The sequence below is a fragment of the Zonotrichia albicollis genome, chromosome 17 (assembly GCF_047830755.1).
Source record: "Zonotrichia albicollis isolate bZonAlb1 chromosome 17, bZonAlb1.hap1, whole genome shotgun sequence".
Classification (NCBI taxonomy): domain Eukaryota; kingdom Metazoa; phylum Chordata; class Aves; order Passeriformes; family Passerellidae; genus Zonotrichia; species Zonotrichia albicollis.
Window position 1 is genome coordinate 15,668,662 of NC_133835.1, and position 18,395 is coordinate 15,687,056.

The 18,395-nt window shown below is 40.3% G+C and overlaps 1 protein-coding gene across 7 annotated transcripts in view; it reads left to right on the top strand.

The window, feature by feature from the left end:
* Positions 1-18,395, top strand: part of PREX1 (phosphatidylinositol-3,4,5-trisphosphate dependent Rac exchange factor 1) — a 113,361-nt gene that overhangs the window by 80,553 nt on the left and 14,413 nt on the right. For 6 of the 7 annotated variants that reach the window (XM_026796433.2, XM_005492030.4, XM_026796432.2 and 3 more), the window contains exons 14-27: positions 444-519; positions 2,792-2,864; positions 4,138-4,280; positions 5,985-6,077; positions 8,207-8,355; positions 9,269-9,354; positions 10,910-11,046; positions 11,491-11,662; positions 12,901-13,088; positions 13,840-14,001; positions 14,569-14,779; positions 15,958-16,219; positions 17,874-18,080; positions 18,288-18,376. In XM_026796433.2, coding sequence (XP_026652234.2) covers positions 444-519; positions 2,792-2,864; positions 4,138-4,280; positions 5,985-6,077; positions 8,207-8,355; positions 9,269-9,354; positions 10,910-11,046; positions 11,491-11,662; positions 12,901-13,088; positions 13,840-14,001; positions 14,569-14,779; positions 15,958-16,219; positions 17,874-18,080; positions 18,288-18,376 — 2,048 coding nt within the window. The remainder of the gene's footprint in view (positions 1-443; positions 520-2,791; positions 2,865-4,137; positions 4,281-5,984; positions 6,078-8,206; positions 8,356-9,268; positions 9,355-10,909; positions 11,047-11,490; positions 11,663-12,900; positions 13,089-13,839; positions 14,002-14,568; positions 14,780-15,957; positions 16,220-17,873; positions 18,081-18,287; positions 18,377-18,395) is intronic. The other variant, XM_005492031.4, reaches the window with a different exon arrangement.

Below are 18,395 nucleotides of genomic sequence, written 5' to 3' on the forward strand. Positions count from 1 at the left end.
AGGTAAGTGTTAGAAAAGTATTATTGAAGCTTATAGATGGGACTGGTACTGAGCCAAAAGATATAAGCTGGACATCAATGGATTTTGGATGATTTCGAGCCAAAAAAGTGTGATTTTTAGTGGGACTGCTGGTGGCAGTATTCTAACCTGAGTTACAGCAGCAGCTTAGGACATCTGTGAAAAGAATCTTCTGGTTGCTTCTGGTGGAAATGTGAGCTCCCTGAAGATGGCTTGAAACAACATCTAGAGAAATTTTAAGTAACACTGCTTTGTGTTGATCTGAAGTATCTTCCTAATTCAAACTGCTAGAGAAGTTTAAAACTTTCTACAGAGAAAAGATGGCTCATTAGTAGTAGGTCAAAATAGTATATATAGGTTTAGAGTGTAAAAGAAATGTATACCTTTTTGTCCTGATTTTCCCTGAATTCTTTTTTCTTCATTAGAGACCGTGACTACCACCTAAAGACATACAAATCAGTAATCCCTGCAAGTAAACTAGTGGACTGGCTTATTGCACAGGTAAGAAAAGTTTTAAGACACTCTCTGCTAAGAAACACTTCATAATCCTAAAACTTTCCTTTTTCAATTTATCAGTGGAAAATTTAAAAGTGGTTTGGTAGCTGCTTTTATCTGTGTGCATCTGCTTTCTTTCCTCCTCTCAGGGAGCTATCAACAGTCTTGGTCTGAGACCATCTTAATTGCTGGGTTTACAAATCGCAAAGCAACCAGCCACCATGATTAGGGCTTTAGACATCACATCATTACCAAAACTAGACAGCAGTAATAATAATTTAATGGTGGCAATAGCAATAAGAGTAATAGTAATGTGCTCTGGACATGCTTCTTCACTGTGGTACTGACTGTAAACTGTTTCTCTAATTCTGATGACTCAAATGGAGAGACTGTATGGAATAAACCTAAGTTAGCACGTCAAAACTAGTGTATCAAGTTTCACATCTAGTTTCTGTATGAAAAGGTCGAGACACATTTTGTCAAGATTGATCATTGTAAATGGCTCTATTTTCTGGCGATTTTCATTACTGCCTTTATTGTATTTGGACAAATACCTACATAACATTTAGAAGTACTTAGCAAGCTGAATAAACTAAAGCTGTATTTTTAAATTAGAGAATGCTGTTTTGCTAGGGGAATGTTCTGAGGCCAAGTTAACTTCATAGGAGTAGTCAAGTCTAGTTTAGACCCTCCTATGCAAAGATCTTGTTGCCTAGAACAAACATAGACTGCTAAAGGTTTAAGATGGTAATATTAGAAGGCATTTCTTCTCCAGTTTATTTACAGTTGAAATAGTAAATTGGGATTTTTAAATCCCAGTCTCTGTAAAATAAACTATCCATTTATCCCGTAATATAACACAATGTGAGTGTTAAGCATTGTCTCATGACAGGATGTTGAAAATGAGAGAAGACTTGTGAAGACTTGAAATTAGTTCATAATAAAAGTTAAACTTTTGGTTTCTTAAAGCTATTTTCTTGTGTGATTACATGGTCATGCAGTTCTTTCAGAACTGCCTTGATGCCTTTTCTACCAAGACAACAGTATTTAGTTCTTAATTTGTAAATATTGTATCTTTTTTGCTCTCAGCCTCTTTAACAAAAGTTAGTGGTGCTGTGGATTGGCCAGAGCTGATCCTGTTCTGTCCTGTCTTTAAATAATGCTGATACACCATAGTGATGGCCTTTGCCAACATTTGCTTGACAAATAACTACTGCTGTCCTTAGTGGCTTTTGAAGTTGGACTGATGTGCTGCTGGCAAGATCAGAGTGTACTTGAAACACTTAGTTTTTGCTAAAAACAAAGTCAGTACACTAGCCTGCAGCTGCTGTGAAAGGTTTCGGGTATCTAGTTCTTCAGATAGAGGGGAGAAAAGGTGTAATACTGGTGTAGGATACAGCTTCTTGTTTAATAGGACTGAAAGTAATACACTGAAATTGCTCCTGTTGCCAAAGCAGCAGGTGCCCTCCCTGATGGAATGAGCTGAGCAGCTGCTCTCACTGAGATAGCAGACACCAGATTCCCCGTGTCCCTTTGCTCATCTCGCATCAAGGGACCAGTGTTAACAATCTTTGTAAGACCGCTGGGGCCTTCTGATTTTTAGCAGCACTATTTGAAACTTACTTGTCTGCCTAAAAAGTACAACCATGTTTGTCAAGTCTTCACTTGTGGCTGCAAATTAGCAGATATATTGAGAAAACTAGGCATTTCTTGTATTTAACTGACTTGTAGATATAAAGCTTAAGGCTGCTCTTTCAGGGAAGTCTGTAAATTTGCGAGTCACCCTTGGTACCTGTTTTGAATGACTATGCTCAAGGCTTCAGGTAGTGAGAAACAGAAGCCTTTGTAATCTGCTGTATATGCAAACTGCCACTGTAGTTTTAACCTGTCTGACCTTTGGGGTTCACATACTTAGCCTTTTCTCCCTTGAGCTGAATATGGACAGGATCTCTCAGCTTCAAAGGAGGAGTTTTATTGTCTGTGACGAATGGGTCCTGAAGTCCAACATTCTGATTTCAAATAAAATGTCTTTACATTGAGGTAATATGGTATTTTTCCCCAGTGCTGGTCCTTGATCCTCTGGCTCCTGTAGGAGGGAGAGATGCTGTCTGGAGGAATGAAAATGTTTGGGCAATGGGATACCTGTTTTAATGGCTTGCTATTGTTCCCTACACGGATCATCCTGCTAATTTCAGAGCTTCAAGCTATGCGCTGGGGAAGGCGGAACAATTTATCTTAGAAAATGGTCTGAGGTGTAACATTATTCTCCTGTTTCTAGGGAGACTGTCAGACGCGGGAGGAAGCTGTCGCACTGGGTGTGGGACTCTGCAATAACGGCTTCATGCATCATGGTAATGAATCAATTTTGCTTTCCCCAGCAAATGAAATGAGCTCTTACTTTGGTCAGATTAGCTATTTTGGGCTGTGTCATACATGGTGTATACACAATTTGCAGGCATTACTGCAAGTCCTTCTAGAACACAGTCCTCAAGCTAATACATGGCTAAGCCTGGTGCCTTCCCAAGGGAAGCCGCTTGCTGATAGTTATGGGAAGCACTGAAGGGATTAGACAAGCTAGAAGGAGCATGTTTTTTCACTGCATCTCTTCCAGAGCCATGTGAGCAATGCACAAGCCAAATGCTGTCCTGAAATATCACCAAAAAATATCAGCTGTTAAGTAAAATTGGCTAGTTCTTGCCTCTTGGATAACAAACACAGTCCTGAGTGCTGAGGCATCCAAATCTGAAGTGCCAAATTGCCAAGTTAGACATCATCCATCCTCAAACAGGGGAAGTAAACAAATCACATCTGTATCAGTATGAAATAGAACATACAAGCCTAAGAGTAAACATAGTTTGTCAAATGAAACATTCAGTTTGAGTCATAGATAACATTTGCTCACTGTATTTTGAATAGTGTTTCTGAGAGCAGATTATTGTAAATAATTAAGAGACCTTCCATAGTAGTTAATAACAATGTAAGAATCGTTGGGGCCTTTTTTAAAGAATTTGGTCTGTTCTGAGCCCATGCAAACTTATGGCATTTATTACATTCTTTGTCAAGGAAGACCTTTGGATAAGTACATGTTGAATGTAGGAGTTGCTGATCACTTGCTGCTCTTATTTGAAGGCCCCAGGTCTCGTATTTGAAAAACTGGTAAAGAACATTTTCATGCCTTCTAGAATTTTGTAGATCTCATTTCTCTCTCAATTATTTTTTTAAAGTTGAGCCTTAGTCTGTGTGAACACTTTACGTTTTAAACTGCCCCTTTACCCATCTTTGCTCCTTTTATAGTTTTTAATATTCATTTGGATGTGGGAAAGGAGCATGAGGCTTGAGTAGCATCTTCCTTCCAAGAGGTTCTTTAGCATTTTATGTAAGTTCTGCATGCCAGGGAGGTCGCATCATGTTATGAGCTACTGTGCACTGTCAGGAAAATTCTTGTCCTAAAACACAGAATTAGCTTAAAAATACAGAGCTGAGGAACTGGCTGATAGAGATGCATCAAGGTCTGTGTTTTGTAAAGATGGGGGAAATATTTAGAATTTCCTTTAACTTTCTCCTCTGTTTCTCTCTTTTTTTCTCCATGTAAATGCATATATATTTCATATATCTAATTTTCAGTGCTGGAGAAAAGTGAATTTAAGGATGAATCCTTATATTTCCGCTTTTATGCTGATGAGGAGATGGAGGGCACCAGTTCCAAGAGCAAACAATTGCGTAATGACTTCAAGCTTGTGGAAAACATCCTGGGAAAGAGTCTTCTGGTAAGAAATACGGCAGCTGAAGTTAGGCATATCAAAGCCTCCAGGTTTTTAAATGTCTATTTCACAAATGCTTTTAAAATTCAGCAGAAGAATCTGAATACTCCCTTCAAATGTAAAGTGCAAATTGGAGAGGAGAGGTAGTCCAGAAATTTTCCGTTTAATCTCAAATATGAAGTGATAAATTGCATGTTGTGTTGGGCTGAAACTCATTCCACTTGCAACATTAAAAATCTAACCAGCAATTTAGCTGATTTTCCAAAGTCCTTTGTTGAACCAGCACTACTAGCATTGTTTCTGAAAATACTTAAAAATAGCCAAAATTGGCAAACTTAACTTCTAGGATGCACTTTCTTGTGCATCGTCTAATGTGAATATCACCTGATAAGGATTTTTCCCCAGAAATTTTGCTATACATTATTTTAACTTGACTGTATGGGTCCTGCAGGACAGAACTATTCTGGTTCTTGGATTTTTTTTTCCTAGGTGATTTTCGATTAAAAGACCTTTATAATCTGATGTAATTGACTTTAAAGGAAAAATGACAGCATTTATAATAGTGCAAAAATCATCAGAAGCAAGGAAACAATTCTGAGTAATTTGTTTTCCTCCATGGCATGCTAGATTGAGTAGCTTTATTTTTCCTCTTAAATCAGTTCTGTTTTATCAGATGATTCTTAAATACATAATGTTTACTCAAATGCAAGATATTTATCAGTTAGATTTTCCACTTGTCCATTTGCCAGTAGCTAGGCTTTGTTTATTTTTCAGTAATAGGAAGTGAGTTATTAAGCTTTTTACTGTTGTTAATAAACTACTAGAAAAGAATGAAGGAAATGTATATTTGTCATGATTGATATGATTTTAAAGAATGTGTATAAGGTGGGTCTGTGTGACCTCAGTGCAAACAAGAGGAAGCAGAAATTCAGGAGCAAGAATTAGAAAGACTTCTGTCTACCATGTAAGGTACAAACTGAGCACAAGGTATGGAGTTGGTGTTTTTTCCCTTACAAAGCCTGTGTGCCTGTCTGTAGAGGAAGGACTTATGGATGTCAGCAATTGTCCTATCATTAGATAGAATTTTAGCCATCAGACTGCCATTATGCTGTAGAATTATGTAGTGTGTAGTTAGATCTATAAAAAGTAGGCCTGAGATCTGCATTTTGCGTGAAACTTATAGCTGAGAAGCATTCAGATCATTCATTATCAGGTAGGTGGGATGTGTTCTGAAAAATAAACAAATAACTGCACTGAATCTGTAGTACATTCACCAATGGAAAATACTGAATAATGATGAATTCCGTAATCCAGAAGTGAAAGATCTGTTGAAGGATGAAGGGCTGGGAGTTAAAATCAAATGCAGTTTCTAAAGGAAGAGTTGATTAACCATTGGAAAAAACTCTCAAGGGTGGGAATAGATTTTTCAGTTCTTAAAGACTGCAGATCATACCTGAGTAACTCTGGAAAATCTACTTTAATATATATTAAGTGATCTATGCAGAAATGACTAAGATGAAATTTTGTGGATCATGTTTTGTAGGCAATCAGACCAAATGATCTGGTAGTCACTTTCCATCCTAAAACAGAAGTCCAGATCAGTTGTGGCTTGCAGTGAAAAGTCTAATTTCTCATCTCCAGTCTTCTCCATTTCTGTGAACTCCATATTTATGAGGCATAAATTTGTGTAAATATTGTGCTCTGTTTAAGATTTTACCAGAAGAAGATGACTATGGATTTGACATAGAAGAAAAGAACAAAGCAATTGTGGTGAAGTCAGTTCGACGAGAGTCTTCTGCCGAGGTAGGACCTCACATTCTTATTTTGGTATCTAAGGATGTCTCAATACTTAGAAAAGTTACAAACCATCCTTTTAAAATCTGTTTCCTTTAAAGGCAGCTAATAGAAGAGGGCTGTCTTCTACAATTCCTGGTATTAAGCTGTTTCTGTAAATTGATAAGTGTTTTGGCATTACTGGGGGACTTGAATTATTGGTAAGTGATAGGATGAGAGCAGTATCTGTGTGATGACAGCTTACCTCAGGTTCCTTAGCAGCTTTCATTTAAGGAGGGAGGGAAAGTAACATTCTTTTGGGATAGCAAAGATGTTTAATGGGGAAACAGGTTTATTTCAATGGAAGCTGTGTTTTTAGATATGTGTTTGCCCTTAAAAAGCATGCAATCATTTCTCTCTATGGTATTTTTTAGGAGTTCTACAGAATATATTTGCTTCGTTTCTTTGAAGCACATAGATGGCCTAAATGTCCTAGGATCTGAGTATTTCTTAATCACCCATTTAGCACTGCCGAATTCTTATGTGAAGCACAGTGTCATCTTCCTTCTACCAAAATAAGGCACAGATACATTGCTGAAGATAAGAGAGGACTAAATGACTTGTCAAGGGTTTCACATTTGGACACAAGACAGAGCTTCTAATTAAAAGTCCTGGACTTTTAATTAACTATTAATTAACTTTTAATTAACTATTACAGAATTTTTGAATGTCAGCATTAAAATTTTTTTGGTTACTCCTTGGACTACAAATAACTCCTGGGTTACTTGCTTAATGGAAATAGCTGAAGTGGATGGATTGATTTTAGCAAGTTGAAAATGTCACATGGGAAGGAATTCTGAACTGAAGTTGGGTGTTAGAATGAAATTATTTCAGTATTCCTAATTCTCGTTTCATTTTTGGTCACCAAAAAAACCAAACTTGTGCTTTATCTAGTGCTCAAAATCAACACAGGTTGACCAAAAATGTTATTAATCTAAACCTGTGCTTTGAACCATTGCCTGCCAGATAATCCTCTGCCCTTTTTTTTGGCTGGGAGCTTGGGGAATAGCCTGCAGATCTATTGTGTTTGAGGAAAATGGCAGCACACCATTTTCTAAGAAATCTTTTTCTTGATCTTTCAAGATAGTCTTTGACCATGAGCCTGTCTTTTGAATTTGATCTAATAATACTGGTCCATCAAAGAACTAAATCTGCATCTTCCTGAGCCAGAGTCTCTGTGAGACTAGTACTGTGTGGACCTCCTTTTTCAAGTCAAGAAACTTGTCAGTGGATTCCAGGCAGAATAGAAAAGGTTTTGCCACATTTAGGAGGAACCTCAACTGCTGAACCTTGAAATCATATAAAGTAATTATAATCTAGAAGGTTTAATAATTTTTTACTGCTTTCTTGATACCTAACACCTAGTCCAAATGTTGCTGTGTTACATTTTAACTGGTAGAGATCATCAAGGGGTATGTTTGAGGCTGTTGTCCAGTGGGCACAGTAGGGGATCTCAGTCTTGTCATTGCATCTGTGACCATTGCCAAATATCTAAAGTTAGGTGCAAAACCTAGGGATTGAAGTCAAAATCTAATGGCTTTTTAAGCTAATGAAGAGCTAGTACTTCACTTAAAGCAGAGACAGTTCTATCACCACTTCAAACCAGGTTCCATTTGCTGACTGGCTATAGGTTGGTTTTGCAAGGCTGATGATGGCTGAAAACTGCCCACAGCTCCTGTGCCCAGGGTTTGGGAAGTCAAACTTCTGCGTCTCACTGGGTATCACAGCCACTCTATCATGGGACCCTAGCTTTCAATTGTATCCCCCCACCCCTTGTTTTTTTATAGTCTCCTATTTTAATAGTCCGTTTAAAATTTGTAACAGAAAAGTAGTAAGATAGATCCATTGCAAACTAAGGTACCTGGTAGAGTGGTATATTTCTAAAGATACTGGCGAAATATCTTTTTCTTCTGTAAGTGCAGAAAACTTTACGGGGGAGTGACAAGTGACTTGATGAACCAACACTACTTATAGGGTATTCCATGTGAAAGTAATCCAAGAAATGTCCGTAAGTAGGGAACAGTTGAACATTGGAGCCTGAGCTTTCAGTGTTGCTGCCAGTGATCCAAAGTGCTCTGTGGTGTTTGTTCCCTTTGCAGATGGCTGGCCTGCAAGCAGGAAGAAAGATATATTCCATCAATGAGGATTTAGTATTCCTACGCCCATTTGCTGAAGTGGAAACAATCTTATCCCAGTCCTTCTGCTCACGAAGGCCACTTAGGCTTCTGGTAGCCACCAAAGCAAAGGAGTAAGTGCCAAGATGGCCAGAGAGAAAAGATTATTGAGAAATGTCAGTTACTAAGTAGTACTTCTAGAGCTGTAGTGAAACCTGTGTAAACACTTTGCTGTGCAGAAGCCACTCAATAGGAAAGCATGACAAAAATGAGAGGTACAAGAGTCACGGCTTGTTTTTAGTGATGACTCTTGGGCTGCTAGGAGAGGTTGGCATGTGTTCTCTTTATACTGCAGATGACTTTTGGTTTCCTTGTCTACAAACAAAATTGAATTGCAAGGATTGACATTCTTTCTCAGGTGTGAAGCTTCTCATACTCTATTATGTGCAGGGGAAAACAATTTCCACTCATTGAAGCTTGGCTTATTTTTTGATGAGACTACTAATATCAGCCCTTTCAGTTTTTCAGTCTATTATTGTTTCCTATAATGAGAGTTGGCTCTGTTAGTGTCTTGTGTATTGTTAGCATCTGTAATCCATAGAACCGAAAGTCTCAGTGAACATTTGTTGCTGAATTCTAGTCCAGAATGTCTTGTCCAGTCTGTTTTGTTTTTTTAAATTTTTTTAGTGGGAAAAAATCCTCTGCTGGTATAGGTCAGCACAGCTGCACTGAAGTTTGCACAGAAATGGAAGTGAATATAAATGCCTTAGAAAGCCTCTGTCAAATGTTTATTCACTTAAAGATGTAATAAATTAAGGAGTGCCAAAATTTAATTAACAAATAGAATCTCATATCTGCCTTGGAGATTGAAGATGGAGTATATTTCTTCAGGTCTGTTTATTTGTTATTTATTTGTAAATGCTGTGGATGCTTGCTTTCATCCAAACCCACTTGTGAATGCTAAGGAAAGATGCTGTTAAGAACTGCCCAGAACTCTGGCAGCCTAAATGAAAACCATGCTTTCTCTTCTCCATTATTTATCTTCAGGATTATTAAAATCCCAGATTGTCCTGGAGCGCTTTGCTTTCAGATCCGGGGAGCAGCACCACCATACGTTCACGCAGTAGGGAGAGGTAAGTAGAAACTCTGTGATACAGTTAAGCTGGGAGTACAGCTGAATAGATAGACGTGTGTATATAAAGTGTGGGTATGTGTGTGTGTATATATATATATTTCAACAAAGATAGATCCAGGTTTCATTATCTAGCTTGTTCTGTACAAATCCTGATACATTTAGTGACCATAGTGACAAGAACCTGTAACAGACAAGAATCACATTCACATAACCATAGAACAGATTTCCTGCCTCAAAAGAGATTTTCTGCCTCAAACTGCTTATCACCTAAATAGGTTCTAAGACAAATGGTATCATTCTTTTGAACTGAATGTTGGGTCTCTAATCCCATCAACACAATACAAGGAATAATTTAATTCCACAGTGGAAGAAACTTGAATGCGGCAATGCACAGTACCATGGACTCTTTAGAAAGCACTTTCACTTAAGCTCTTGCAAGCTAGAAATGGACTTGCTTAGTGACCCTTCCCCTGTTTCTTCTGAAACTACTAAGGTAAAGCTTAACAGCCACAGGGGAAAAAAAGCCCATAAAACTGAGATGGTTGAGAAAAAGTTGAAGGGTCGTGCTGTCTGTGGATTCCTCAATGTTTTTACCTGTAGTCATCCACAATTTGGGTCTGGGTTCTGAAGGTGCTGTAGGATCCAGCAGGTTGGTAGACAAGCCGTAACACAATCTGGACATCACAAAGTATGACATAAGACTTGGAGACTACTTCTCCCTTACACAGGAGATATTGCTACAAGTTGCCAGTATAAGACGCAAAAGGCTCACCTTGATCTTTTTAAAAGAAGAAAATACAATTTGACAGAGATATCTTCTACTTCTGTGCCTGACATGTTTAACTTTAGCTACAAGCAAAGCACAGCTTTAACCTTCATGTTAAGCAGATGCAGAAAATACAACCTTTTAGACATACACCAGTTCCTTCCTTCAGAACAAATTATTATCTCCAGCTGAGTGCAGTTAGTTTGGCAGCACCCACAGATGGTGTTCCCAGGGACACACATTTATTACACCATTTTATAGCAGCACCTGCAACCACTTTTTCACTGTTTGGAGTGCAAGCTGGAAGTTGCAGCTAGGAGCATTGTTCTTTTTCTGGATTTTGCCTGGAAAAGAATAGTTACATTTGACATCATAGTCTTTTTGTGTAGCAAATTGTGTAACATGCAAGTGTTCTGTCTTCCAGGTGCAAGAGGCTGGAACAAATACAACAGTTTGTACTTAAGCAAGACCATAGCTAATGTAACCATAAGGCTAAAAGAGACCCATATAAGAATCCCAAACAATTTCCCACAGAAATGTAAATTTCTAGCATGAATACATTTAGACCTAGGAGATGGCTGTTTTTGCCAGCACAGCTGAAAACATGAAGGATAGACACATGATGTTATCCTTACACAACAAAGCTCTCTGAATAGTAGCAAAGGCATGACAGGACTGACCCAGCTCTTCTTACTTTTTCTAACCGGAAAGCTTTTGCAAACTTTCCAGTGTTCTCATCCATAGGCAGATGGCATTTCTGTTTAACTTCTCTCCTGTTAATTTTCAGGTTCTGAGGCTGCAGCTGTAGGCCTTCATCCAGGGCAGTGTATTTTGAAAGTTAATGGGAATAATGCAACACATGGAAATTACAAGGAAGTTCTGGAGCACTTCACAGCCTATAGGATCAGGCAGCAGGAAGCACTGGTATGAACACACAACCTCAAAGGAAGTACATTATTTCCCACCATTCTTCTGCCCTCCTCTGTTCCTGTGTTTTTATGCTCACTAAATAGTCAGGAAAAGAACGTCGACATGTTTGTGTTGACTGATTTGCTGTTATGCCAGGGTCCTGCTATCACTGAGGGGGGCTGATTCCATTTTCCCATAGTTGCAAAACACCTACAAATAATATGAAAGCCATTTCATGCATACAGTACTGAAAATTATTAACTGTTACTAACCATGGAAGTTTACCCAGCTATTGATCTAAATTTTATGTTCTCTGAAGTTCAGAGAAAACCTGGGGTAATGTTCATATTTCAGCCTACTTAGAAGACACAGAATTGATGGCTAGATTCACCTCTGTAGTCCAAATATTTGGAGATTGGGCATTTTGAGGTCCTAGCTGAAGCCTGTATCTCTTGAAAGGGGTTGTACCAGTGGGTGTACAGAACACATGAAGATGCTGAAGAGGACAGAGTTCAGCAAGCAGCATCCCCTGCATGTTTGAATGGCAGTCGCCTGGGCTCCAGCAGAGACAACTCTGCACTAGAAGGACATGCAGAACTGGAACCCCTTCAAAGCAGCCAACAGGAATCAGGTAAAAATTCTCATGGGGGAAGAAAACCTAGGGACAATTCACGGGCTTTCAGGAGGAAAACGACAGTAGAAATATAAAGTGTAATTATTATTGTAGAATATCTCTTGTCTTAGCAAAGCTTTGTAATTGAATGAGGTCTGCCAGAGGACATATTTCCTTGCTGCAGTTTATTCAGGGGAAGAAAAAATTGAGATGCACATAGAAATCATGCACCTTTGACTCTCTCTTCTCTACAAGACAGCCAGTTATGGGAATGAAGATAGTCAGCATTTTTAGAATTTTTTGGTAGCCACTGCAAACCATGCATTTATGAGCAGTAGCTGATGGAGAGGGAACATCTGCAAGTAACTCCACCTAAAATAATCTGCATTTTCTGTTCTTTTTGGTTAAAAATTAGAATGTTAAATTACTTTGATCTGGAGTAAGTCTTCAGGGCATGTTGCCACTGTTTCAGGAAAAGGTATGGGTGAATTTCCTCCAACTTTTGAAAGCATAGCTCAAAAAACAGGTCTACTTTCATGTTGAGGGCTTATTCAGAAAAGTAGATGTTAAGGGAGACTACTAAAGCAAAATTTAATCCAAAGGACTGAGCCAGGACTCTCTGAATGCCATTGGCAACTTCTCTGGGAACAGATGCACGTGTGTGCGGACCCCCTGTAAGGTCTGGTGATGCTGGTAATTTCACTGTCACAGAGTGTTCCAGCAGTGGAACAACTGGAGCAGTGCTGTGGTAGAAGTGTGTGAGCAGCTCCCTGGCAAATCTCAATTTGACTGGAACTTGAATGTGGTCTCTAGTGACAATAGAACTGCTTTGTCTAAAAAATGTTTTCTCTTCACCACATCCCTGCCTCACATGTCAGTCTTCCAGAGAGTTGCTGCAGACAACAGGACTCAGAGATTACATACTTCCCTTCCCTTATAAGCTTCTGCTAGGATCCGTGAACAGAACTAGAAGAAGTGTCCTGAGCGTGGATATGTGCACACATATGTGGAAGAACATCAGAATGGGGATTGGAGCATGTGTATTATCTAAAATTTTGTCACTGGCTCCATTAATGGCCAACAGCGAGTGTCTTCCTAAGAATATTCTCTCAGTCTGCAGCAGCACATAGCTCAAGACATTCTTTGAGCCAATGTGTCTCTGCATTCAATATTCTTCTCAGCAGGTTTCTCTTGCCTGGGCAGGCCTCTGTTCACATGTGCTGCCAGACGTGTCTAATGACTTACTTTGGTTCCAGCCCAGACACCACAGACTGTAATTTCTCCACTGGTCATTGGTGAGGAAACCCCGCTCATCAGCCTCACTGTGGATAACACCCACCTGGAGCACGGGGTGGTATATGAATATGTTAGCAGTGCAGGAATCAAATCCTTTGTCCTGGAGAAAATTGTGGAACCAAAAGGTTGCTTCATTCTCACTGCGAAGGTACGGAAAACCACACATGGTCAGCTTTTGCCTAAACAGAATGGGAAACCAATAATATAGCTCATTATAGGCCTCTGTGGGCTTGGCTCTTCAGTTGAGGTTCACATTGGTCTTCTCAGCCCTGCTTAGAGTTTTATTCATTAGAATGAGTTACAATAGCTTGTTTGGTGTGAGTAATCAGCAAGTGCTTCCAGGACTTCAGCTGTTGAGGACATGGAGGGGAGCCCTCAGCTGTAGAATTCTTGCTTTTATCTACCTGGTAGCATACACTCTGCTGATATTTAAGATTAATCTTTTCAGGCAGGAATTTGCTTTAACTTGCAAGAAAATCAAGCAACTTTTTCCCACCTGAGAAGCTGGATGGGTTGCTACAGGAATTGGGTAGAACTGCTGCTACTGGAAAGCAGCAGAGAGTGCTGAGTGGCTTGGTCATCTCTGACAAAAACGAGCTAATAGTGACTGTTTGTCACATCCCAGTAATGTTGTCGTTATGTTCCATGGAAGCATGGTAGAGCAGCTAACTTGGGCAGTGGATATTTGGATCCACTTCCCTGATTCTAAACATTTTTAAGGAATGGTAGATGACTCCAACTATTAGACACATTAGTGGTTCTCAAGCAGTAATAAAGGCAGCTTGTTCTGGAGGCAGCTTTATTCAACCATGGGACTTTGCCTCTCACTGAGTGGAAGAGAACTGTATTTTCCCTCCCTGCCAGGACTCATACCATTGACATCCTGTCTTTTTGTTTAGATTTTGGAGGCCTTTGCCGCAGAGGACAGTCATTTCGTAAGGAACTGCGAAAGGCTCATATCCCTAAGCAGTGCTGTGGTCACCATGCCCCAGTACGAATTCCGGCAAATCTGTGACACTAAGCTGGAAAGCATTAGCAGGAGGCTCACAAGCTACCAAGAGGTACAACACCACTAGTTATTGGTGAAGTCTTGAAACAATACTTCATTGTGTTAAGTGGGTCTTAGTATTCTTTATTAATGAATCCAAGCTGTTTCTGAGGTGGGTATCCTGGAGGCATGAGAACAGTTCTGCAAGTTACTGAAATTGCAAGTTTTGAGTGAAAATACCTTGTCTGTAAATCACTCCTTTCTGCTTGTCAGAGCTGTGAGTTAAGACATATTATTGCAGGTTAATTTCCACTGTATTAATGAATAAATATCAGAACAGATTGATGAATGTCTTATTTAACATGAATGTAACTACAGTGTATCATGATGTAAACAAACAAAGAGTATGTGCTTTTATTGTGCAGTTACCTGAGCTGCTTGAAAAGAGAGTGCTAGGAGGTATAGCTAACTGCTTTCCTTTGTTGTTTTATGAGCTTATTTTAAATGTGTTATTCCAGCTGCAGCAGAAATCTGAATTCCTGGATTTCTGGAGTAGGCAGCAGGAAGAGAAAAGAATTGTCTGTATTGCTTCAAATTTTTTTGAAGGTGCAGTAGCACACACCTACTTTATTTCTCCCAGTTTGCAGATGAATTGAAAACAAAGGTGAGCCCAGCCTTCAAACAAGCTGTTACGGAACCTCATTCCCTCAACAGCCTGGATTTCTGCCCCACCAACTGCCATATTAACCTCATGGAGGTATCATACCCCAAAAGCACTACCTCAGCAGGGAGATCGTTCAGTATTCGCATTGGACGGAAACCTTCTATTATTGGTCTTGATCCAGAGCAAGGTGATAATTAACTTCCAAGTCATACTGATTTCATCTGTTTAAAAGGCTGTGTGTTTCCACTGCTCAGCAAGGTCAAATATAAGTTCTAAGGAAACATAGTCTTGCCAGTACCCTTTCTTCTTAAAATTTTATAGTTAAATGGCAACCTTCTTGTGTTGTGAAGAAGTAATGGCTTCAAGCATAGAGGGGCTTCAGGTGCCATTTTTTTGCTAGATGAACTGTTTGGGCATGATCTCATGCTAGTTACGTGGCCAGGGTGCTGTTGCCCTTAGTAGAGGTGACTTGCAGACCAAAAGTGAGCAGGGGCTGATGGCAATGCTAGTGCTTCATTCAGGGGGAAAATGAAGTCAATCACATTGTAGTGCTGCTTTCTACTCTCATTACTAAGTGAATTCCATGCAGTGGAGTTGAAAGTCTCTACTGTGTCAGGGGATCTGTTATCTGATAAATTGCTGCTATGCAGCATTTCTCCTACAGTCTGGTTATTTATATCCAGCATTTTTTTTATCATGATCTGACTTAATATGCTTCTGATTCATTGCCTTGTGACGGTCAGAGTGCAGGAATGTTTGGAAGAGGGAGCTATAGACTAACCAACTTTCTGAGCAATGGCATTGACTATTCAAATTGAGGTTTGTAAAGGACCCCTGCTTGCTTATGAAGTAGGATTTTTAATATGAGCTAAGGTAGGTAGCTAAGTACTGCACCAAAACTGTCAGCAATTCTAAATGAAAAATACTTAATTTGTCTTCTGTAAGGACAGAATCCTACTCCTTTATATGTATGTGTGTGTGTAAGTATAAATGTCTGTAGAGCTTGAATAATAGCATAGACTGATTCCTGAGAAACCAAATTCATTAACTTCTCAACAAATGCTTTTAGAGAGCTTCTAAGTTTTCTGTATGACTATACATGTGAACATAGATCTTTACTTCCATAATCTAGCCAGTTTCTGAATTGCAGTAAATTCAAAATATCTAGTTAGCATGACAGGAAAAAAAGCCCAACTTCTGTGGGTATTTTTCTAGAATGATTTTGTCATATAATGTAATTATATAAAACAGTTCAGTGAAATTTTAGTTTTTCCTGTCAGAACTCCACTTATTCTAAATGATCATCACTGAGATGGAGTGGAGAAAGTTGTGAGAGCCATACTAACTAGATCCTTTAATGTTTAGTAGGTACCTTAAATCCAGTCTCATATACTCAGCATTGCATCACCACTATGGCTGCACCATCTTGGAGATGTCCAGCCCCAGAAGATGGAGATCTTGATGGTAGCTTTGGCCAGCAGAATGGAGGAACAATTTGGGAAGAAAGGGGACTCAGTTTTCTGCTGAAACAGGAAGACTGGGAGATGCAGGACTCCTACTTGCATCTTTTTAACAAACTAGACATTGCACTGAAGGAAATGAAGCAGTATGTCATTCAGATAAATAAGTGAGTACAAAATCCTGTATGCACTGGGGAAAGAAATCCTTATAATTTTGAGGCAGTAATCTCCAAAAGCACATTGTGTTGTCAGCCTCTTCAGACCTGCCCTTGTATGACAAGTCCTTGCTGTTTGTTTCTACTCCTGGGCAGATCCACTAGTGTTTGTATTACTGTCTTTTGCTTCTAAAAGTCTATCTGAATTTGACGCCACTGTTTTGCTTACTGTATAATCCAAAATAAGAATCTATGTGTTGTCAAGAGCCTTTGAGATTTTGTCTGTCTTAAGGCAGAAATAAGGGTTGAAATGAAGACAGTTCAACAGCTGAAGCAAAAGGTGCATGCAAAGAAAGCAAAACCAGGGATTCATTCACTGCTTCCCATGGGCAGGCAGGTGTTCAGCCACCCTCAGGAGAGTAGGGTCCCATCCTGTGCAGTGGTGACTTGGAAAGACAAACACCATCACTCAAAATAGCCCTTCTTTCCTCCTTTTCCACCCACTTTATATGCTGAGCATGGTGTCACACGATCTGGAATACCCCTTGGGTCAGCTGGCGTCACCTGTCCTGGCTGTGTCTCTTCCCAGTGTTCCCACACACCCCAGTCCCCTCCCCAGTGTGGCTCTACAAGGGGCAGAAAAGGCCTTGGTTTTGTGTTAGCTCAGCAGTTACAAGACCATCTCTGTATTATCAGCTTTGTGCTCAGCACAAATCCACAACAGTCCCCTACAGCCAATGGAAAAAAAATTAACTGTATCTCTGCCAAAAACAGCACATGACCAAAAGTTCACCTAAGCGGAAAGCACATGGACCCTTGGTTTCAACATGTATACAGAAGGGTGGTGGCTGCTGGATAGAGCCAGTGAGCTGAGGAGGAGAAAACCAGTGCCTTGGAGGAAGAAAGTGAGGACTGTCAGGCCACCGTGGTCACAGTGATTATGTTACACCTTATAGAAGTAGAGTACCTTTGGAAACAGGACCTTCTGGTAACTGGGATTCATGGGAATCTCCTGAGGTTTAACAAGACCAAGTGCGAGGTGCTGCACCAAGTCGGGACGGGCTGGAGAATAAAGGGACTGAAAGCAGATGTGCCAAGAAGGACTTGGGAGTGCTGGTGGCTGAGAGGCTGGACATAAGCCATCAGTGTGCACTGACAGCATCATTCAGTCCTGCGCCATCTGTGTCCTGGGCTCAGCCCCACAGTGTGGGCAGCGGGTGAAGCTGGGGGGAATCTGCCCCTTGGCCCTGCTCAGGTGAGGCCCTACCTGCAGAGCTATTTCCAGCTCTGGGGTGCCCAGCTCAGGAAGGAGATAATCCAGAGGAGGCCATGGAGACGATCAGAGGGACAGAGTAGCTCTGCTATGGGAAAAGGCTGAGAGAATTGGGATTCTTAGGCTGGAGAAGAGACTTTGGGGTGACCTAATTGCAGTCTTCTGATACCTAATGGGAGCCTGGAAGAAAGATGAAGAGAGACTCTTTAGAAGGGCCTGGAGTGACAGAACAAGGGAGAATGGCCTCAAAGTGAGAGCATGTTCAGATCAGATGTTGAGTAGTAGTCTATGTAAAGTGCTTACAAAGGTAGCTCTGATTTCGCATAGCTGCATTTAGCTTTAGTTGTGACAGTTCATTTGTGGGACTGAGAGCTCTGTGTTGTGCTTCTGCAGACTTTTGTCCACCATAACAGAACCTACAGAAGGTGGTGCCTGTGAGCCACCATCTACTGAGGACACATCCTCACCTTCCCTGGGAACAGAAGAAAGTGATCCTGACAAAGCTGAGCATGGTGGAATCAAGAAAGTCTGTTTCAAAGTTTCTGAGGAGGACCAGGAAGACTCTGGACATGACACAATGAGTTTCAGAGACTCCTACAGGTCAGTCTGAAGATTGTGCCACTTGTACCTTACTAGTACTGTGTTTCAAAGTTCTCATTCCAGTATGGATTCAACAAACAGGTTGTTTTCCAGTCAGTTTCACAGAGCGAGGTTTGGGGAGACAGTGCTAATAAAGCTGACCAGCAGCGTGGGTGCCTGGGTGTGGGGACAGCCTTTGTTCAGTGCCCTCTGTGCTCTCCTTTGCAGTGAGTGTAACAGTAACCGGGACTCTGTGTTGTCCTACACCAGCGTGCGGAGCAACAGCTCTTACCTGGGCAGTGATGAGATGGGATCAGGTGAGTGTGTGCACAGGTC